The 23,317-nt window shown below is 39.2% G+C and overlaps 1 protein-coding gene across 1 annotated transcript in view; it reads left to right on the top strand.

Annotated features, from left to right (window-relative positions):
- BNC1 (basonuclin zinc finger protein 1) overlaps positions 1–16,619 on the top strand; it is a 100,313-nt gene extending 83,694 nt beyond the window's left edge. Inside the window, exons 2-5 of the mRNA XM_073361478.2 lie at positions 8,909–9,011; positions 9,168–9,403; positions 10,629–12,553; positions 15,120–16,619. Coding sequence (XP_073217579.1) covers positions 8,909–9,011; positions 9,168–9,403; positions 10,629–12,553; positions 15,120–15,804 — 2,949 coding nt within the window. The 3' untranslated portion in view covers positions 15,805–16,619. The remainder of the gene's footprint in view (positions 1–8,908; positions 9,012–9,167; positions 9,404–10,628; positions 12,554–15,119) is intronic.
- The last annotated feature ends 6,698 nt before the right edge of the window (positions 16,620–23,317 follow it).

Raw genomic sequence — 23,317 nt, 5'->3', positions numbered from 1 at the left:
TTTCCTACCATAAAGACTGTTACTCAAAAGTTGTATATGTTCAAAATATCCATGTGTATCTTCTCAGGTCAAAACACTATAAAACTTGTTCACTGGAGATTCATGAGAGAATTTATATTACGCTGTCTTCTTTTCATAAAAAGAAAAGTACTCATTTTGCATTGATGATACATTTTTTGTGGGCTCTTAAAGGATCCATGCTTGAGATGTACTCTCAGTTTATCATAATATCTTCTCGAGAGAGATTTTGTTTATAAAACAAAAAGATAATGTGTCAAATCCTGCAGGGCTTTAGAACCTCAGTATTTGGACCAATAGAAATAGAAATCTTAAGGATTCTTCCCCCCCCCCCCCCAATGAAAATAGCTTCATTTATTTTAGTCTAAATATTCTTCAGTATAGTGGTGAACCTAAATACAACAACATGATACTAGTGCATGAATGTTAGAATCTGAAATGGACAAGTATACTTGTGTTGGATATAAACACACCATGAACTGAAAACTGATTTAAGTGCAGAGATTTTCAGAGGAGTTTAGAAGATTATCATTAAGGGAAGATATGGGGGAGGGATAGCTCAGTGGTTTGAGCATTGGCTTGCTAAACACACGGTTGTGAGTTCAGTCCTTGAGGGGGCCATTTAGGGATCTGGGGCAAAAATTGAGGATTGGTCCCCCTTTGAGTAGGGGGTGGGACTAGATGTCCTCTTGAGGTCCCTTCCAACCCTGATATTCTGTGTGGCTAAATTTGAGGCATTGTTCTGAACAATCTCAACCAAGAACCCAAAAAAAGAAGTATAATAAACACTGAGTGTCCAGAGGAGGACCGTAGAGCAATATATGAAGCCTGGTCTTAATTAATAGACCAGATCCTCAGCTAATGTAAATCAGCATAACACCATGGACTTTCTGGAGATATGCTAGTTTACATCAGCTGAGGATCTGGCCCATTCCTTTAATTCCTGCAGCCACCTCAAAATCCTTTAATGATCTAGAAGAGGGATTCAAAATCTTTTTGATTCTTTCCCCTGTATAGAAAGGTTTCAGCCATCCAGTCTGGGAGAAACAAGAATACCATGTGACTTAGGTGACCAGTCACACACTATAAATAGTATATGGTCAATGACATATATTGAGCAAATATTTCACAAACAACCCCTGGGCTGCAATTAAAGGTAAAATTCACCACTGTGGAGAGGACCAGCACAAGACCTATATACCACTACAGTGTACCCGAGAACATACATGGTCCTCATTTTGGCCTTCTTCACAGAGGTCAGCCTCACACAAAGTGTTGACTGAATAATATGCAATAAGTTGAATTACTAAAGTCTGTTCTCAGATGGTTAACAAATAGAAAATGGGTGAATTTTATCTATTCACATTACGCCCTAAAAATAGTTTGTCCAATTCTAGGCATAAGTTTACAATGTGATATGGCAGCCAAAAATGACAGTGCAGTTTTGGGCTCTGTAGAAAAATCATCATGTAAGAAAGCAGGGAAATCCTAGTCCTGGCTTTTTTGTGTCAATATCTGGTCTATTGCGGTCAGTTATGATAAAATGTAGGAAGCTTAGCAGAGCAACAAAAATTAAGTGCTGGAGGAAAGATTGCAAAAGTTGAATATATACAGCTTGAATAAGAGAAGATAAGATAGAACTCTACAAATATGAGGATATTAATTATCGGGGAGGAAGCAATATTATTAGGTAAGACAAGGAAAACGGAGGCTGAGTATTTGTAAAGCTTTCTGACAGTGAGACCTATCAATCTGTGAAATAATTACCTAGGGGAAGTGGTGGAAGCCTCATTGCTTATCAAAATTAAAATGTGCTGTAGGGCACTGTCCTGCACTGACAAGAAGATGGGCTAAATAACTTAATAGGGCTGTGCTTGCCTCTAATTTCAATGATTGTCCAAAGTGAGTGAAATGTAAAAGTAAATGGCCATAAACAGGGGAAGAAATCAGATTTTTTAACTTTTCAGTGGTAATAACCTGAGTTATTAGCAATACAGGACAAGAAAATTAGATAGGAGGCCCAATTTTGGCCTCAGATCCCCATGTGTAGCTCTCATTTAAATCCGTGAGAGAGAGAGAGACATCAGATCTGAATCAAACTTTGATTTTGCATTTTACAGTGTTACTTTAAAAGCACACTAGGATGTGTACATCCTTTAATGTTGTAAATTGTTTAACAGATATAAGCAGGAAAATATTTCCTGGTAACCAGGCACACATCCTACTTTTTGTGTTATTTTTACCAACCAGAAAAGGGAACTGAATCTCCATGGATCCTTATTATCCAGTTTCTTATATGAAGGTATAAAATCCTTCACATTCTAGCCGGGGGAGAACAAAAAGATGATAATTTACCAAATGATCAGCCCATGTCTTTGCTGTAAATACCAACCCCTCCTCCACAGGTGCAGAGGTCTCTCTTACACAGGAACTGGTGAGATTCTATTGCACAGAAGTTGGGCAAGTTTCAGTTCGCTCCCACATATGATGCGCATCTCCTGTACTCTATGGAGCCCAGCTCCACAGGGGGGGCTACGTGGATCCAGTGGGATTTTTTCTCAGGGTTTGTGTCCAGTGGCTGGAAGACCTTCCACAGGGTGCACATTTCACATGCAGTATTGAAAGTTTCTTTCAGATTAGGTGTAGTTCATACAGAAACCACAAGGACACCTCCCTTTAGACCAAGGAGGGAAGCTACTAATCTATGGCAGCAAGAGACACTGACGGCATGCAAGCTTTGGCACTTCATCTGTAACACCATTTTGTTAGTGATCTGGGTGACAAAATAGTGATGAGACAGAGCCAAAGTCTAGAGCACCCCAAGCATTGGCAAAAAGCCCCAAAGTGGCTTTGCAAGGTGAAGCTTTATACCATAGAGAAGATCTCTTTGGTGGATGTCTACAGCTTCCCTAAGAGGGGAGTAAACCAACGTGTTGTCTGTGCATCATAGAGATGAACTAGGCTAAACTGCATGGGAGAATGAGCGACCTCATTCTGCTATTTCTCCCTATGCCTGCACTAGCAGCTATGACCCAGTGCAGATATCCTGGCTGGTTGAGCTGGGAATCTGTCCCTCAACCATTAGAGTTTTTGCACATATTAAATTCCTTTTACTCCAAATCTGAACCTCGTTGAATTAGATTCCTTTTAGATTTTAATTCTGAATGTGCAATCAGACTTGAGACAGATGAAAAGTCTCCTCTTAGCTACACGCACATACACACTGGTATGTTTTGTATTCCTATTATTTTTGTGCCATTCTCATTTTAAAGTCGCCACTGTTGCAAGGTGAACTTATAGCCCACAAACACCTAGTATTAACTTCAGGAAACAAATGTTAGATGTATGCCAAGTATCAGGATGAACTTGTTATCTTGTGCCTCACTTTAGCTACAGAGGCTGAAGACTGGGATATGAAAAGAGATCTTCAGTGTAACCTCACAAAGCATAAGCCATGTCAATATCGCAAGAGAGAAAAGTCAGAGGTCATTACATTTAGGTAACATGTTTTGGCAATGATCTCTGCCTTTCCAATGATTAGTTGTTAGCTTTTGAGTATTCATTTTGATAATAAACGTATACCTCTTGTGACAATGGCTAAGATGCATTCTTACTAAAAAGTTGTGGGCCAGATTCTTGTCTCAGTTGTGCTGATGTAACCAAGATACAAATTTGGCCCCAGATCTTCAGTACTAGTTTTAAAAGTATCTGTCTGTGTGGTGATAGTTCTGGAAAGGGCACGTTTAGGAAAGAGGGAATAACTGGAAAGCAATGATAATATCCTTGATAAGATCAGAAGATTTTAAACATCTGCTGTATGTTTCAAGAAAATGAAACAAAGTATTAAAGATCTGAGTGAAAGGATTACACTTAATTTTTTTTTTCATTTTAATTTCCATCTGTACTTCCAATCCTTTAATTAGGCATCTGAATTTTTACATGTATTAAATGTGGAAAATTATTCTTTTCTTCTACAGAAAGAAATTCTGTGTACATTCTAGTTGGTGGGATAACAAAGCACATCAAGCAATTATATATCAAAAATATTCTAAAGCCCAGTAATTATGTGTTTCTTTATAAAAGAATAGCATATTATTCTAGATGCTTGATAAGTTTTTTGGTCATTAAACCTTGTTAACATTAGTTAATTTCGAACTAATCTGAACACAGCTTCCACAAATTTCTTTACTAGATTGAATAATGAATGAAAACTTTTGAGATCTTGAATCTCAGTTGAATCATGTTAAAATCTAGCGGACCACATTACATTTTGCTCTTCTCTGTACAACTTGAAAAATCACCTCTCTGAAAATGCTGTACCTAGTGTATTTACAAATAATCCAAAGATGACTATAACTGAAAAAAAGTATGTGGTATTTTTCTCTTTTTCATGGGGGTTGTTTGTATGTAATTTTTTTTAACATTGATGCATTTCCCAGCACGCTGAGCATTTATGCACATGGAAGATTGGGGCCTGTCACTGTTCCTTCTCATGGACGTAGGCCTCCTGGTATCAGGGCATGGCACTGCATTGATCTGCACCTCTAGTATCCCCTTTGGCCACTTACTCTGCCCTACACCAGCTTGCCTTTTATCTTTGTGTCCTTTAGCCTAGCCTGCTCACTTCTCCAAAGACCCGTGTAATAAGTTCCAATCAACCATAAACAGAAAGGTCCTTCTGGCCCTCCTGAGGTACAAGATTGCCAGCTTCCCTCTCAGTCCTCCCATCTGAACTTCCCTCACGAGCCCTTCTTGTCCCTCATGATTCTCTCCTTGCAGGAGAGTGCTGCCTTGTCTGCAGTTCCTCCCCTTACTGAGGTCCTTCAGTCTACTTATAATGTCCAGATGTCCAGTGAATCCTCATCTAGCTGTGCCCTCTCTGGCCAGAAGGCAATCAGCCAAAGCACCCCAGAGATGTTGAACATGCATTCTAATTGGCAGTTTTCTCCCTTCTCTAGCCGGTGATGGGAGAACCCCATCACAGGGCCATAATCAGATTCCTTGCTGGAAAAACCCCTTGTAAACTTCACTTAGAATGGATAAAAGACCTTTATAAACATGTTTAAAGAAATGTTTTAAAACAAATTTCAGGCCTTGCTATTCAGTGAGTGCACTGTCAGTAACTGGAATGTTAAAAATGTAGCCAGTTTAGAAAAATTTGATTTAAGAGTTGTTTTTTGATGAGAGACCAATTCATGAGCTAGCCACATCTAAGCATGCTTCCAATAAGCATCAATATCTGGATTTTTTTTTAAATACAGTTTTTATTTTGAGGGGGGACTTATATTTGCCCTTCTAATAGCTACTTACATGCATGTAAAAGTCCCTCTTTCTTTTTCCAGTTTTTTTTTAATCGAAGAAATTTTACATATCATATATACACAATAAAGATAAGAGGTCAAGCGAAACAGATACATGCATCATACAGGAAAGGTGTATACAAACCTCTGAAGTGCAAAATTAAATGCACTTTAACTATCTTAGTTAACTACTAGAAAAAGAATTAAAAACAGGTTTAGAGGTCAGTAGCATACAGAATGCAACGGAGGAAAAAAGAATGTGAAAGCTTGTGAAATAACCTCAATTAACTTACTATAATGATAGCAATTTTTATTGTACATCTTTCTATTATTCCTCACAGCGAAAGAAAGTTCCTCTTTTTAACATTGCTTGGAGGGGCTGTTAAAGAGACATTTGTGAAATTCTGATCTAGTTTATGGGACTAACAGAATAGCCTTATGGAAGAAGGTGCAATCTATGCACGTTATAGTATATTATGGCACAGGGAGGTAGCAGAATTGAACTACACTTTATAGTTTGACATCTTGTGATGTAACTGAATCATCTGCCTCGCACAAAATGCTTTTTTTAGCCTTATAAAAGAAATTTATGGCTTTTTACTGTTCTATTAAAAGATTTCAGCATCCAAGCTACAATATATCCTGCACTAAAGTGAAGCAATTCACGGTGCCTCATGTGTATTTTATGACTTTATACGGCTCTCAAAACTTTTCTCAAGAATTTAGCATTTTGCGATGGCTTTTTTAAGGGATTAAGCAAAAAATGGTTCCGTTGGCTGAATGGCCATGTTGCCACTTGTTCCTTCAAATAAGAATGAATCTCAGCTTGTAGTCTTTAGAACCTAGTCATTTGTGTGCACACTAATATTCATCATATTTCAGGGTAAGTACTGTAGATACTCAAGCAGCTGAGATTTAAAATTCTAAATCTAGCGACAAAAGGCACTGTATGCTGGAGTGCCATGGACGTGAACTTCTAAGGTAGGGTTCTCCCCTGCCCTCAGTGAGGATCAATGGCTGAAGAAATGCTCATGGCAAAGAGCCCCATCTCATGTGTGACATACTGAGGTATTTGGTCTTTCCGTCCTCTCAGTCTGATGGCCATTTACGACCATTTATTAATAAATACAGCAAATTCCAACTTTGCCTAAAGTTTGAAGAAACTGGAACAGTCCCTGAGACCTGCTGAATGGCAGATAATAGCAAAGCTGTTTGGGAGTAGCTCCTGGCTGTTGAAACCATGCAGGTTGGGAGAGTGGCCCCAAATAGCTCCTCCGTGATGAAGTACATCCAAGGCCCCAGTCCTGCAAAGAGTTTTGTACATGAGTAGCTTTACTTACATGTCTTTACAGGATTGGGGCTTCAGGTGGAGATGGTGTGTGAAACAGAAGGCCCCATGAAAGTGGTTGCTTTTCAGTTTGTATATTTTCTTAGGTGTGGGTCTCCTGAAGAGCGGAAGAGGAAAGGAGAAATGTTTAGAAAGTTCAGCTACTGAAAGCCAAACTTATTTGAAGTTCAGTATGTTGAAGGAAAACTGCTTTGAATTTTTACCACTGCTTTAGAGGGGTACAGAAAAATCCATTCTAAAAGAAGCATTTTCAACTATGAAACTCTGAAAATGTTTCAAAATCTCCATTAATATGAATTGGACAGCTGTGGAATCCCTGGGGATGCCTTTTATGAGAACTGCAACAGGAAATGCAGCCTGATAGCATTACATACATACAGGAGGGCTAGAATTGGAGTGAGAGACAGGGAACAAGAGATTTCCATAACGCTTTGTAAGTAAGATCTCCATTTTTCTGGTTTGGAGGGAAAAGGCTGTTTGTTTTATGATTTGGTGTTAAAGAAGCCCCTCCCCCCCCCCCCCCCGCAAAATCAGAACATACTTTAAAAGAGCTGCAGAAATTTCGTAAATCTCGTCCTGTTTCCTGTGTCTCTTGCTGCAGCTCTTAATGTCCTGTTTTGGTGCACATCACTGGGATGACTGTTTTCCTTCTTCATTATTTCATATTAACATTTTTTGTTTTAATATGTATACCCTGTATTTACTGTACAAGGTGCTTTAAAAATAGAGTAATCCAGACATGTTTTAGATCAGATCCAGTCACTATGAAGTGTGTTATATTCCAATGCGCTTTCTGATGCATGAATTCCTTCACGTTAACTCCTCCTTAATAAATATTTCATTTATGTAAAAGGTATATTCAGGACACTAAGTGCTGTACTGAGAATAACAAAGATAAGAAATATTTGATTGTGCAAATGCTGTACTCTGTAGCAATCCCTGTGGAGATTTAACCAGGACCTCAAAGTTGTCTGTCCACTTCCTGCACAAGATGGGTCTGTAAAGAGGGAAGTATGTATTCCAGGAAACACAGCTACATTGGCCTGTTGCAAATGAGCATCTGAATGCTAATTTGGATTTGTATTATAGATGACCCCAGTGAAAGCAAAGTGGTACACCCATTAAACGATGCAACAGGTTGCTAATCTATCTGTACTTTGTGTTTCATCTATAACCCCTCAAGAATTTCTCTTATATTACCTAATATTAAACATGGCTACCCGATGTATTGAATACATGGAATAAACATTAATGAGGATTTGTAGTACTTATTCTGAACTACAGTGTTGCTACTGAGAATGGGGCGACGGACTTCTTTTGCCGCTGGGAGAGTACATCCACCATGTGGACACTGCTAAATAATCCCTGCCAGGGATAACTTTTAGCCCTGGATCTTAACGATGCTCTGTTGAGCAAATATGTTGTTTATACGATGCACTAGATTGCACTAAATGTCGTTACCTCTCACCTAGAACTGGGTGAAAAGTTTTAGCTGAAACTTTTTTTTTTTCAAAAGATGTAATTACCATAACACTGAAACTGTTCTTGAATTCACTTTAGTTTCACTGAATTGTTGTGGTTAAAATAAAAAAAAAATCCAAAAAACCCCAATGTTTTGTTTTGACATTTTAAAAATAAAATATTTCAATTTGGTTTGAAATAAATTTTCATTTTAAAATTTCCTTTAATTATATAAAACAATCAAAAATATTTTTAAATGGTCTAAACTAAATGTTTCATTTGCCCTAAATGATCAGGGAATGGAACTTTTATCTCTCTGTGCTCATTTCTCTTTTTAAACTCTGCTGGAAAATGGATTTAAAGCTGCATGTAAGCATAGCATAATTTTCTAACGGATAACAGCAATTTATTTTAATGGTTATTTAAGTTATTTATTTGACACACATCTAGGGACAGCACTAGCAGTTCTACTGCTGCTCACCAACCAGCCCCAAACCACCCACAAAAGTGTTGCTGAATATTTTGCTGCCCATAATATTCTGCTGCTCTAGAGGGTGACCTGTAATGGCAGTTCATAGCGGCAGCCCTGTTGACTTTCACAGCTCAGGTGGTAACTGGGCTGTCCACCTGGCTAAATCTATATGTGTATTCATATGTGATCTATATGCATTATCCATATGTATTTTTATACTTCATTAAAAAGTCTGTATGAATATATAAATTTAGTGTGCATGCTCCAGATGTTGCTTGTTACCAGTAAACCTGTTTTGTTAATTTCCAGGCTATCCGATGCACTCTGGTGAACTGTAGTTGTCTGTGTTTCAAACCTGGAAAAATAAACCAACGACAATGTGACCAGTGCCGACATGGATGGGTAGTGCATGGTAATATTGCTTTTGTAAATCTATCTATCTAGGTTCTTGTATGGACCTCCTCAACACAGTATCTCAGCTCTTGGATTTTTTAATATACATCACACTCAGTTGTGTATAACTCTTGCCATTCATGTCTTTTCTACTTTGTTTTAATTTTAATTTCAGCCCTAAGCAAATTAAGGATCCCCAACCTGTATCCAACAAGCCAGGTAGAGATAGTACAATCCAATGTGGTCTTCGATATCAGTAGCCTCATGCTGTATGGAACCCAAGCCATTCCTGTCCGCCTTAAAATCCTGCTAGATCGTCTCTTCAGTGTCCTGAAGCAAGAAGAGGTGATACAGATTCTCCATGCACTGGATTGGACACTGCAGGATTATATACGTGGATATGTGCTACAGGTATTGTAGTGAAAGCCTAGTCAATACCGAAAAAATAGTTGACCAAAGTAATAATTTAAAATGTCTTTCAGTTGAATCTTGGTATCCATGGATCACATTGAGCCATCTATTTTTAATTGAATTCAGTGAAGAATTCTGCTTAAAAAGTTGATCGCATGAGATGACTTAAAGTCAGCTATACACTTGTACAAATTATGTGGGCCTGACTCAGTTTTTATTTAGTTTTTACTCAGATAAATATCTACTGACATTGACCAGCCTAAGGGGAAAGAAGTCAATAGCAGTCTGTCTAAGTAAAGGCCTCAGGAATTGACCCAAAGTCTTGTTTAACAATTTTATTTTGTTTTTGTATGGTGGGATAATACATTTACAAGTTAACCTGTCAACATTTAAACATTATGGCCTATATTCATCTCCAATGTAACTCCACTGACTTCAGCGGAGCTACACTAAAGATGAATCTGGCCCCCTGTGCTTACACAGATGCTACTAGCTGGAAATTACCTTTTATGTAAAGTAGCATTATGATCTTATATTATGACACAAATCAATGTTTAATGGTCTTGATAATCTTGCTTTTTAGTGTTAGGATTAAAAATATGGAATCAATTACCTTGAACCTCTATCAGATAAAAAATTTATGATGTTACGTTCATCATCTTAGAAACTCTTACATGCACTGTGAAAAATCTCAGTAGGCCATCAAATACATGTTCTGTGATAAAATATTTATTGTAGTTATTGGGAAAAGTTAGGCATAGCTAGAGTTTGAAAGAACTCCAACACTCTAGTGTAATTACAGCTATGCTCTGTGAACACTGGCGATAGATGAATACAGGTTCATTTGTTCTCTGATCTTAGTTACTTGGAAGATTATTAAACTTGCAGTGAAAGAATACTTGACTTAAATGTGGAGCTAAATATTGGTCTGATTGCTCCATCTCTGCTCTTTGTACTTACATGTTGCTAACTGTTCAGATTATACGTGTCTTAATTTTTGTGAAAAAAATTTACAAAATAGCTTGTTAGACAGTATTACTATTAGTTCAGAAAGAAATAAGATCACCACCGTGTTGAAACTCAAAAGACAATATCACAAAATTGCCATCAAACTGTCTGTAAGTAGAGTAATTTTACAGACTTGCTGGAGAAGGATTTCTGAAAAAGGGGATTCTGAAATATGTTTAAATGAACATATCACTCTTTTAAATATGTTCTGTTTTAGGATGCTTCAGGAAAGGTGCTGGATCACTGGAGCATAATGACTAATGAAGAAGAACTGGCTACTTTGCAGCAGTTTCTTCGCTTTGGAGAGACTAAATCTATTGTAGAGCTAATGGCAATTCAAGAGAAAGAAGGTCAGTCAATTATAATACCTACAACAACGACTAATTTGGATATTAGGGCATTTATAGAAAGTTGCAATCAGAGAAGTTCTAGTCTTTCTTCTTCCATGGACAAAATGAGCCCCGCCAACATTCATCACTTTGAGAACATTGTAAATAATATGGCTTTCATGCTGCCTTTTCAGTTTTTCAGTCCAGTGCCTCCACCTTTGATAGGTTCACCACCTGAAAGACATTTGCTTGAGCAAGGTCAAGACCACAGTAATGAAACTAAACAAGATGTTCCGATACCATTTTCTGAAAGCAGCTTCTTGACTTCCAGTTCTACTTCATTTCAAGTTGAAAATGAGAGGAGCATAAACAGCCCAGATGTCACTACTAAAACAGAGGATGATGCCCCTTTAAGTGATTCTAGCTCACATCATACAGTAACAAAGCTTGAAAGGACGCAGTTATCTCCAGAAAATAAAATGAAATCTGAAAAAAATGGCATTGGGCCAAGAAAAGGGCGCGTTTTCTGCACGGCCTGTGAAAAGACATTTTATGACAAAGGAACTCTGAAGATCCACTATAATGCTGTTCATCTGAAGATCAAACACAAATGCACAATTGAAGGCTGCAATATGGTGTTTAGTTCTTTGCGAAGTCGAAATCGCCATAGCGCAAACCCCAACCCAAGACTCCATATGCCAATGAACAGAAACAACAGAGATAAAGACCTGAGGAACAGTTTGACTATCTCTGGACCTGAAGAAACTAAAAGGACGGACTTTACCATTTTAACCCCAGATAGTAGACCTATTACCAACTATGTCAGCTCTTGCACAGATTCAAAGGTGCAATCCAGTTTTCCCAGTATTGGACAGAATGGTGTTCTCTTTCCAAACTTAAAGACTGTTCAGCCAGTTCTTCCTTTTTATCGCAGTCCAGTCACACCAGCTGAGCTTGCTAATACCCCAGGCATACTCCCTTCTCTACCTCTCATTTCTTCATCAATACCTGAGCAGCTGGTTGCTAACGGATTGCAATTTGATGCACTACCCAAGAAAAAATCTCGTAAATCGAGCATGCCCATCAAAATAGAGAAAGAAGCTGTTGAGACAGCTAATGAAAACAGCAACCTTGCCAGCTCGGAAGATGATACACCTCTGCAGGTGGTAAGCGATGGAGAGCTGGAGACCTGTGAGCATAGGATTGAAAAGCAGATGAGCGACAGGGTGGAAAAGCACCCCATTTCAGGTAATTCATGGAAATCTCTCTCTGGGGTAGAGGGTCCAAAATATTTTGATTCTGTCATTGAGCCAAATAACACATACATCAAGGAAACCTCTGAGAATGAATTAGATTACTCTAAGAGAGAGGTTATGCCAGAAGACAACCAACCATTAAAAATAGCTTCTCGTGAAATCATGTATGAAGATCCAGAACAACACCACAGTGATGTTATAAAACCAGTGACTACATCCTCTCTTTATATTAAAGAGCAGTCAAAGCACCGGATTCCTAATAACGATTGCACTGAATTGCACCACCACTTGCTAACTGGGGGCCTTTTCAGTGCTTTGTCAAACAAGGGTGCTGCCATTCCTTGTTTAGAAGACCCTAAAGATATGGATCATATCAGTCAACATGCACTAGGGATTCAGAAGGCAGAAAGCCGCTTTCATTGTGACATCTGTAAGAAGACCTTTAAAAACCCTTACAGTGTAAAAATGCATTATAAAAATGTACATCTGAAAGAAATGCATATTTGCACAGTTGAGGGCTGTAATGCTGCTTTCCCTTCTCGTAGAAGTCGAGACAGGTAAGAAAATTACAAACAAAATTATATTTATTTTACATTCACAATGGGGGCCTAATTTGAAATGTAAATAAGTGTTTGAGGAGTATGGAGCTGCAAAGATTTTCTGTGTATCCACCTATAACAGGTACGATAACTTATCAGAATGTTCATAAAATGAAAATCCATTGAAAGAAACATTTTCTTTCCATTAGACTACAAGGTTTTAAATAAAGCCTTGAAAATTTCATAACTGATAAAGATTGCAATAGTTGAAAGAATACTTTAGAATATCAATGAAAAGGCATAAGGTGTGACTTCAACACTTTTCCAGCATATGCACATGTGGGTTCGTGAGTCTAATATGTACTTGTATGTATCTTAATGTTTTTTTTAAAATGCAAAAACTATGGGGCAAGCTCATAATAGCTTCACTCCGTTTTCATTCTTTCCTTGCTTTATGCAAGTAAAGTCCCACTGAAGGATTTTAAACCAAGTGGAGAGAAAAAATAGATAAGGACAACAGGATTTTTCCCTTGAGGTACTGCAAAGTTAATATTGCACGGTACAAGATCAGCATATGCAAACATTAAAGGTGAACATGCAGCATTAACTACCCCTTGTGTGTGTATGTGTCATGATACTGTCTTTAATAACAAGTTCATATAATACTTCATAGATAATGAAATACCATGGGCCCAAGTTACTGCTGGTACTTCTGTTTTATGCCACTGTAAATCCATTGATTTCACTGATTTCAGGTCTGATATGCGTAAGTTAATAGAGAAACAAAAACTTAAAATGCTCCATATGTGCAACTTTATGTTGAAACCCTCAATTTTGTATATTTTATTGGGAAATGGTGGTAACATTGTTAAAGATTATGAACTTGACTCATTGCATTGATTCCACTGTGTAACACCACTGTAACTCAGACTGCAGGCCCTGGTTGTAGAAAGTCTGCCTGGATGGAGCTCACAGTGACACAAGGTACCAGGACTACATATTCTACTGGGAGACCTGAAGCCAGTTGATGCAGTACAGGAAGTGGGCAGAGACAGTCAGGGAGAGGTGTGGCCATTACAGCCAGGAGATGCGCTGAATTAATCTGCTGCTGGCAGGGCTTCTGTGATGTCCTGATTAGAAATGAAATCTACTCCACAGTGGCAGAGTCCCAAGGGAGGGCAGTGACAGGGCTGCTTCTTCTCTTTTCCCTGCAGTGAATTCCCTTCCAGTGTAGCTGTGACAACAGATGGGTGAATGAAGCCCCATGCTGCAGTTCGTACACCTGTACTGCAAATGCTTTTCCACACCACTGTGTTGTTTTAACTTTAATTCTGCTACCCTCAAGCACCTAGTTTAAAAAGAGAAACAAAATGATCCCACAAGAAAGTTCCTGAACTCTACATAGGACAAGAATTAACTGCAATGCTGTTCTAGCCTATAGTTACAGGGCAGAAAGTTTTCAGCGATAACCCCCTGTTTTCATGTGCTGATGATGTTCTGAATAATCCATCCTTTTGGATGAAACTGTCTGTTGAAAGAAATTTTTTTTCTTGTTAAAGTCTGGATTACACCCTTGCAGCCATTTTTGGAGTTAGATAAGGGTAGAAGTAAAAAAAAACAAAAAAACAAAAAAAAACCCTCTTCTTTTTATATCAAAAATGGCTGAGGTCTGGAAGTTAGCTATCAGAGATGAGCAACAACTGCCCATGTGTGAAGAAAATTGGTTTAGCTTGAGCAAAGTGATGCCTGTTTGAAAATTGCATTGTGGATATAGCAAAACATTCTGTCGAGTGCAGAAGTGAGCTCTTCAGTGAGACACACCAGACAGATGGGTGCAGCTGCAGCAGGACACATGTTTCATGGTATCAGGCAAAAGTCTTCAGTGACTTGAGCCCTCTATTTTCTGGCTATGGAGCAGGTCCAGGGGCCAGTCTCTTTCACTTCTTTGTCCTGGGGGGAGATAGGTTCAAAGTCCACTGTCTGGCTCATCTAACCTCACTCAATCCACTCCTTGATATCTGAGTCCTGCTAGAAGAGGTTATCTAGTCTAAGCAATTTATTTGAGCATAAGCTTTCGTGAGCTACAGCTCACTTCATCGGTTGCATACTGTGATGAATACATCCGATGAGGTGAGCTGTAGCTCACGAAAGCTTATGCTCAAATAAATTGCTTAGTCTCTAAGGTGCCACAAGTCCTCCTTTTCTTTTTGCGAATACAGACTAACACGGCTGTTACTCTGAAACCTGTTATCTAGTCTGTTCACTAACCCCTCTCGGCCAGCAGTAGGTCTAGTGTGTGAGTGAAGCATGAAATAGCCACACCACAGGAGAGTATCTGGGCTGATGACTTCCATGGAGTTATTCTTGATTCACACAGGTACAAGTGAGATCCGAGGCAAGCCAAATACCTGTACAGATGTTTGAATTTTCTCCTTTAATCTTATAGTGGCACTTGATTAAACATACACAGTTCACGCAGACTACCAAATATTGGTTACTATTTCTTTATTAATAGTTTTCAAACAATTGATGTTAGGTATTGATGAAAAAATCATTTTTGCTAAGCTTCTCTTTGTTCTTCTAGACATAGTTCAAATTTAAATCTTCATCATAAGCTTCTGACCAAAGATACACTGGAATTCAAGGACAACTATTTCAATGCAACATACCTCTTGAAAGACATGGCTAAGGAGGTTTGTCAAGATGTGTCTTTAAAACAACATGTTGGACAGACTTCTGTAATCTTCAAAGGAATGAACAGAACAGGCAGCTTGGTTTTTCCACTGAGCAAAATCAGAGAACCCTGTTCTGAGAATTTTGGATATGATCCAGTGAATGATGGTGCTGTTCTGGATTTAAGCACTACTTCCAGCATTAAGTCTGAGAGCAGTGCACGTTCCTCTTGGGATTCTGATGGAGGAAGCGAAGAATGCATCATGCCTTTGGATGACAGTGATGAAAGCTGTGAAGGACCAAGCCTAATACCCAATGAAGAGCTCTACCCGGGCTGTACTGTAATTGAGAAGGCTAATCAAAGCTTTACAAATTTACCTTCCAGTTTGCCAATAACTTGTCATATATGCCAAAAAAATTACAGTAATAAAGGAACCTTCAGGGCCCATTACAAAACTGTGCATCTCCGCCAGCTCCACAAATGTAAAGTCCCAGGTTGCAACACAATGTTTTCATCTGTTCGCAGTCGAAACAGGCATAGTCAGAATCCCAACCTGCACAGAAGTCTGACCAGATCACCAAATAGCCTCCAGTAACAATATACTAATCCCAATTGACTTTTTGCTAAGTGTAAATCATTTCAGATAAGAAAGAGTTAGAATGATTTTTAAACAAAACAAAAAAAACAACCTCATTTGATGCTGGGCCCATTGAACATACGGGGTCAAATTCTGCTCTCACTTATATGGATGCTCTTTCGCAGCTTCACTGAGCAAAATGTGGTGCCATCATTTTTAAACCATTATTTTGTTTGACATTAAATAATAGAAACTTCTTTAAGGAAAAGAAAGCAGTACTGGCATTGGGATGAATGTGGCACCATTAACTGAAGTTTTTTTGACAGTTTGCAAAGTATTATTCACTTATAGTACGAAGTTCAAAGGAGAAACCTCCATCCCATTGGATCCTGTTATGTTTACATGTTAAATGGGAGTAGTATTCTAGGGTGTCAATAAAGATGGGGGGGAGTACTTTGGTTGTGTTGGGGCTTTGGGGACTGTCATTTTATTCCTGAGGCCTTTGTCAGAGGCTCACTTGCAGTATTAAATATATTATGGTGTTTTCAGTTTAGTTTTCACTGCATTTCAAAAGCCAAAATACAAATTTAGGAGAATGTGGGATGAGATGCAAATTCTCTACAATTTCTGCAGTCCTTACTCCTTGATTTCAATGGGAATTTTACTTGGATAAAGATTGCAGGATTCTGGCCTTTGAGAATAGACCAGAACTAGATTTAAAACAGGAAATATTTCTTTCCATGCAAGAGGGTCTCTTCGTTAAATCTGAGAGATCATGACATGTATCAGCAGAAGAAAGCTAAGCATGTTGGTTCCAGAACCACAGCAAATATCCTGGAAGTAGAAAAAAGTAAATCCTATATTTTTATTGCATTTTTTTACCTCTACTTTCACAAAAAGTGGAATATTGGGGGGGAAATCCCCCTAATTATTCATAATTTTAAAGGTATAGTTTCAAACCTGTGGGAGCTATGGAAAAAGAAACAGTTTAAAAAAACCTGCAGTAGGTGTCCTTCATGATCTGTTGATTTTCCTCATCTGTGGGAAGAACACACTGATCTGTGTAGTAATAAGAAAAAGAGTGCATTTATTCTGATTCACACACTTTTCTTGATATTAGAACCTTGCTTGAGATCTGTTAAAATGTTTAATATCCCTGTACTTGTCACTGTAATTAACAGTATTCTGCATTATGTTCTATGCACTTAAAAAAGACTGGTTTGCATTGTATTTAAAAAAAACCACTTGGATAATATTTAATTTGTAGTTATGTCATACCAATGCTGTGTGTGTATATGTGGTGCAACAGTGTGCTTGACTGAATCATTTTTCAATAGCAGAAAGAAATGCTAAAAATCAGGCTTTATAAAACCACTTTTTAAAAAAGTTTAGTAAACTTTTACATTTTGAATCAAGTGTTCATGAGTTGTAGTGGGCAAGCATGATAATGACAGCACAATTTGTACATATTATACCAAAGTGCTTAGAGTATTTGTGGTTCCTAGGACTAGTCTGGGTTTCCAGTGTAACTGGATCTTCATCTTTATGCATCTTTGTGACTGAACAAGATTAGACTGAATTTCTGATTTAGGTTTTAGGAAGACTAGTACAAAGCTATTGCCATATGTCTTGATGTTTAACTTATTCTAAAATATACTACAGTATTGTAACCATTTTATATTGTATAAAGGAAGCTGAAGTGGACTAAATATTTCATTAATTCTTTTGAAAATCTGGGTGTGTGTGTGTGCACAAGAAAAAACTATGACATTTGCAGTGTTGTAAATTTTTGTGCTTACTAGAAATGTGTTTCATATGTTGTGTACAGTAATTTTATTTTATTTCTACAGTAGGTCTCTGTGGTATTGAAACACTCACTAAAACAATTTGGGCTTGAAGCGGTTAAAAATGTTGTTAGGCTAGAACCAGATTGTGTCCTCACTTTTTAAGCAGGAATTAATATCGATGGGGATTTTAGCTTAAAAACCAATGGTATAATCTTGGATGCTACAAGGTCTTCTGGTGGCACAAACAAATGACTTGTTACCAAGGATTTGGTGTGCTTTTTACATATATATGTGCTGGCTTAATCATTAAGGGTCTGTTTGAAACCAAGTGTGATGTAAACAAATACTGTAATGCCCAGTTATTTCGTTTTTCACTGTTTCCAAAAAGGTAACACAATTTGTATACCCTACAAATTTTGTATGTGTTAATAAAAACATATGATGATGTCTTTGATTCAAAGCAAAGAGGTTTCTATAACTGGAAAATTATCATTCTGCCATTTTATTTTTAAATAATCCTTTAAGCACATTCTCTCTACTAAAAGAACCTTGGTTTGACAGTTGTAGTAACTGCTGCCACAAAAAGGAAGCATAATTACTTTAACGAGCTATTATAAATTAGGAGGTAATTGTTACCAGATCATGTATTGATTCTTCACCCTGTAATGTGCAGTTCATTTAAATATAGTTGCACACAGTACACAGAGGTAAATCACTCAGCATTGAATATTGATTGAGTTAAATATTTTGGCCTTACCTTAAGTATTTATACTTGAGAAAGTTTTATCTTTCTTGAGACTTTGTTGTTTACTCTCACAGTTTTGAAAAGATGCAAGATCCCCTAAGATTCTTAAACTCACTTAGTCTCCACACTGCTAGCCTTGGGGGCATGGATCAGTGTTCATGTTGCACTCCCTGTCAGTACCCAGTGGGGGAAGCTAATGATCCAACCCGTAGACCAACTTCGGTGATGAATCCTGGTCACGTGCCACCTGTGGCACATTGGACCTGTGCTGAGAAGACTGCCTTCCTGTAGTTTTGGAAATATATGGTGCTTAGAACTGCCTGCATCCCCTATCCAGCATGGAAGTCAGGGAAATAACATCATGGCAGAGCGATAGCCCTGGTACTTTTGGGGCATGTTACACAGATGCATAAAAGTTATATATTGATATTGCTCTTTTGGGGTCTGACCCAAGAGTAACCCTGCAGTCAATGAAAATCCTTCCATTGAACTAGGGCTCAATCAATCCTGCAAATATTTACAAACATGCTTAAATGGATGCACAAGTGGTCCCCTTGATTTTAATGAGACTGCTCATGGGAAAAGATAAGCGTGTTGTAAACATTTTCAGGATGAAGGCCTTACATGGGAGTTGAAATGGGCCTGTACATGCTAGCCCTAATAAAACAAATATTGTTTCCTCTGTATCTGTTTCCACTGTGCGCTGCCTTTAATTTTTTTATTTAAGCTGGATCCTGTCACTACTTTGGGATTCCCCAGGAGATAGCATTCAGGAAAACTACAGTATAGCCAAGCTTTAAGTTTGAACAGCTTATCTGCTCAGAGGACAGCGTTGTTGGTTTTTTGTTTTTTTGTTTTTTTTTTTGGGGGGGGGAGGACTAAATAGTGTCTGATGTCTAGTAGGTGTAGTTGTGACAAAGTGTGCACTCTAATATACACAGGAGTATACTGCAAAAGGCCTTTCTGGAGTAAGTGGGCCTGATCCCCTGTTGGTGTAGACTGATGTAGTTCCACTGAAGTTACCCCAAGGATTCAGCCCAGCCGTACTACTTTATGTACTATGACAAGAACTGCAGCAAACCTCAGGCCACTGAGGATGGATTTATGGTGGATTTATCTTTCCTGAGTCTTCAATGCAGTTACAGTGATGTAAAACTGGTTGCGTGGTGTGGAGTGGAGAAGCGGGCCCTGAAGCAGGGGCATACCGAGAACTTTCCTAAGGAGGAGACCCAGATTCAGGGGACCTGGAACAATGTGTATGGGGGAAAGGTGCTGAGAGCCATTGAACCAAACTGTAAGCCCTGCATATGATGGAAACCACTTCAAGACGGGATTTGGCAGCACCCCCAGTTCCAGCACCTATGCCCAGATTACCTGCCAAATAGCAGAGGTGTATGAGGAGATTAGTCCCAGCTGAAGTGGTGACCTGGGGGTAGTAGGGGAGCTGGAAGGAAAATAAGTGCAGTGGAGGAGCTAGGTTCTCTGCCTCCCCCCATCATGCCCCTGCCTATTAGCCTCCTTGCATTGATGTAAGAGCCTAAAAAACACTTAAAATTGCATCAGCAGGGCCATGTAAATGTACTAAGAGACCTTCAAAATCTGGGTTGGTTCACAGTTAACTCCTGTCCCACCAGTAGGAATGGCCTGAATTGCAAAATTAGTTTCAACGCAGCCTACCCCCATTTGAGGTGTACACATTCAGAGTTGTAATTTGATCTACTAAAGAGGGAAGCACTGTTTGCAACAATCAAATGTGGGTTTGGGTCTGAAAATCAGAGAGAAGCCAACAGTTTAAGAGGGGAAGGGAGGCTGGATCAAGGAGTTTGTGGAGAAAAGCAAGACAAAGGCTATGTGTGGAGGCATACTAGGGGAAGAGTCCGTTTGGGAGGGAGAGTTCGCAGGTATGATTATGGAGGTTGGGGGATGGGGCAGTGATGTAAAGTGTGGTGACTTTCAGTTCCGTTAGTCCCAGCTTTAGTCTTTGAAGATACTGTAAACTCTTTCAAATGGTCCATTGTTGCACTCAGGTTTCTCTAACCTAATGGCAGTCCAATGGCAGACTTCGGCTTTTAATTCTTCTTTTGCCATTTCCTTTTCCTTAGACTAGTAGATTTGCTAACTTGCAGAAGTGCCTTTAAAACCCCATCTTTGTTGAGCTCTAAGCGTGTCAGCCCAGTAAAGTCCTTACAAGTTTGTTTGTTCTTTAAAGCCGATGGCTTGTTTAAAACAATCTGTATTCCTGGCGGGCAATGCTGATTCAGTAAAGATCTTAGCTAACTAATTCTGCATCAATTTATGGCCCTGGAGATGCACACAGACAGGTGAGAATTGGTTACAGTGTGCCTCAGTAGACAAACAGACTGTGGTCTGAATGATACCGCTTTCTGAAGAAGCGTGTATGCTCTTCAGCTGCTGCAGGCAGCTACATAGGTGTGTGTCACTTGCATAGTACTTGATCCTGTCCCCAGGGCTGGCCCTAAGTGTTTTATTGCAAAGGGCACAGGGGGAACAATATAGCTCCTCCCAAGATGTTGATTTGGCACCAGTGGCTGCCACCCAGATCGCTGGCCCTGCCTGCCCCCCACTGATACATTAATAACAAAATTCTCTTACTGGCTTCAGTGGGAGCAGGTTGGTCCATACTATGCCATTAATATCTGTCCGCAATTCTTATTTAGCTTCTCATTTGTAATAAATTAAGTCCCCATCCTGCTTCTACTCACATCATGTCAAATGGGAGCAAGGTCTTTAGATGGGAACTCTTAAATGTTAAGTCAGTTATCTCCTCATTTTATGGCTTCTACTTTTGTCTCCTGTGTAGTTTCTGTTACTATTGCTCCCAGCCCTCATTATCATCCTTTATTTTTAACTTCACAAATGTAGGTACATTTTTTAAATGTCCAATTGAGCAACATAGAGCAACAGTCCAATGGCCGTACAAAGTGTCAGGGCGGGGTTACAGCACTGAGTCACAACTCTGAGTAAATAATTGCATGTTAGTACATTGCCTGAGCAGGAAACCCAGGAGGCATTGTGCTTTAGAGAGAACTCCTCAGGGCAGTGGGGGGAGGGAGTAAATTACTTCAGGCCGAATCTAAAGTACATTTGAGTCAATAGGAGTCTTTGACTATAGTGAGCTATGGAGGCCTTACATCCTTTTTGGGGTGGACCATGCTTCCTGCCCTTATCTCAACATCTAGTCAGCCATATCCCTTCCAAATCACTTCCAGGCCTTTGCTCTCCCTCCTGTGCTCAGAGTCACAATCCAGGTAACAGTAATGCTACCGTGTTGGGGGGTGGGAGACTTAGCCCCCTTCCCCCACTTCTCTATGCAGCCACTTTGGATCAGGGCACAAGCTAGTCCAAACTAATTAATTAACCTACAGAATTGCTGGGCAGTAGGTATTAGCCTAACTTTCCATACGAGACAGAGGTTCATAAGCTGTACCTGGAGTACGGTATGGCTAGTGCCTACCAAACAGCCCATATTGTACACCTTCACTTCCTGTGGGTTAGTAAAACTCTGCTTAGCATTCTGGCTGTGACTTGCCACCTATATCTCAAAATGATGATGATGATTTTTAAATGATAGCTATTCAAATAAAACAATTAAAGCTTTATAATTTTTTTTCCTTTTTTCTGTTCCTTTGGGACCAAAGTTATTTTGTTAGGGTTTTAACTGAAATTGTCAGCTTTTATAAATGATAGCATTGTTCCACACTAGAAATTAGTTTCATGTTTATGCCCAGTATCTATATATGTGCATATATTACACAAATATTCACAAGATTTTTAGCACATAGATTTACTACAGATATGAATGGCTGGTTACACACATTGAGCTCCATTCTGCTCTCTGTTACACTGGTGTAAATTAAGAGTAACTATTCTGAAGTCAGTAGAGTCATACTTGTGTTTTTGTTTGTTTTTGTTTTTTAAACAAAGGGCAAATGTGATCAGAAGCAGGCCTCTGGGGATTGTTTAGTTTCTCACTCTAAATAGAAGAATGTTCATACTAGCCCAAAACACTAGCCCAGTCAAGCGGGTGACAAATAACATTTTGAAAGTGCAATTAAGTTCTACCGTGATATCTTTTTTTCCCACATATAAAAGCTGGTTTAGGGCTAGATCTTCCCATGGCCCATGCACTAAAATGCCTAGCAACTGCCACTACTACAAGAAATGGCTTGAGATCCTGAACAAAAGCCAAAACCACCCTTCTGACAGGATGTCATGGGGTAGATTAGGTATTAGTGGGCATAGCGGCTGTGAATTCAACAAAGCTGTGCCAGTTTACACCAGCTAGAGATCTGGCCCCATTTTTCTTATATTAAAATGGTCTCCAGCCAAAGATCTTCAAAACAATCCTCACAGAGTACAAGCCTGAGAGTGTAGGGCCTGTGGAAATATAGGAGAATTGGCAGCTGCCAAAATGACTTCAGAGGAGACTGTAGGAAAACAACATAACTTACTAGAGAAGAGACAAGTTATTGCTGCTCTGGGAAGCAGACATCTGCTTGGCAAGGGATGATCTAAACCTTACCATGGATTCCTGAGCATAGAGGGGTCATCTGCAAACAACGGGTGTGTATAGACCTGTCATACAGCAAGCAGCTTGGATGAGCCCTCTCCAGTGTTACAGGTATCCTTGCCCCTACATAGCCTGGCGCAGGACTCCATAACTGTGTCCGCAAACTTTCTTCTCTCTCCTCAGTGGATGCTTAAACCAGGCTGACAACTCTAGGGGGTTTCCTATATTGTGGTTTTCACACCCTACTATAGGTCTGAGGGAAGAACCTGTGGAAATCACCCTCCAGTTCACTCCCTTCCCCACTCCCCAGCCTCCTGGCAAGGGGCAGCCAGTCAGAGCTGCTCCATATGCTGAAGGCATTTCTTCCTCTTTCAGCATACGAAGCAGGCCGAGCTGCTTCTCCTAAAGGCTACTAGAGCTACAGGAGTAGTTCAGCCCTGTTCCTCTGTTGGCTCTGCAGCTCCTCCT

This window comes from Lepidochelys kempii, chromosome 10 (assembly GCF_965140285.1).
Source record: "Lepidochelys kempii isolate rLepKem1 chromosome 10, rLepKem1.hap1, whole genome shotgun sequence".
Lineage (NCBI taxonomy): Eukaryota > Metazoa > Chordata > Testudines > Cheloniidae > Lepidochelys > Lepidochelys kempii.
The sequence above is the reverse complement of the archived record's forward strand: the minus strand, read 5'-3'. Positions and strand labels throughout refer to the sequence as shown.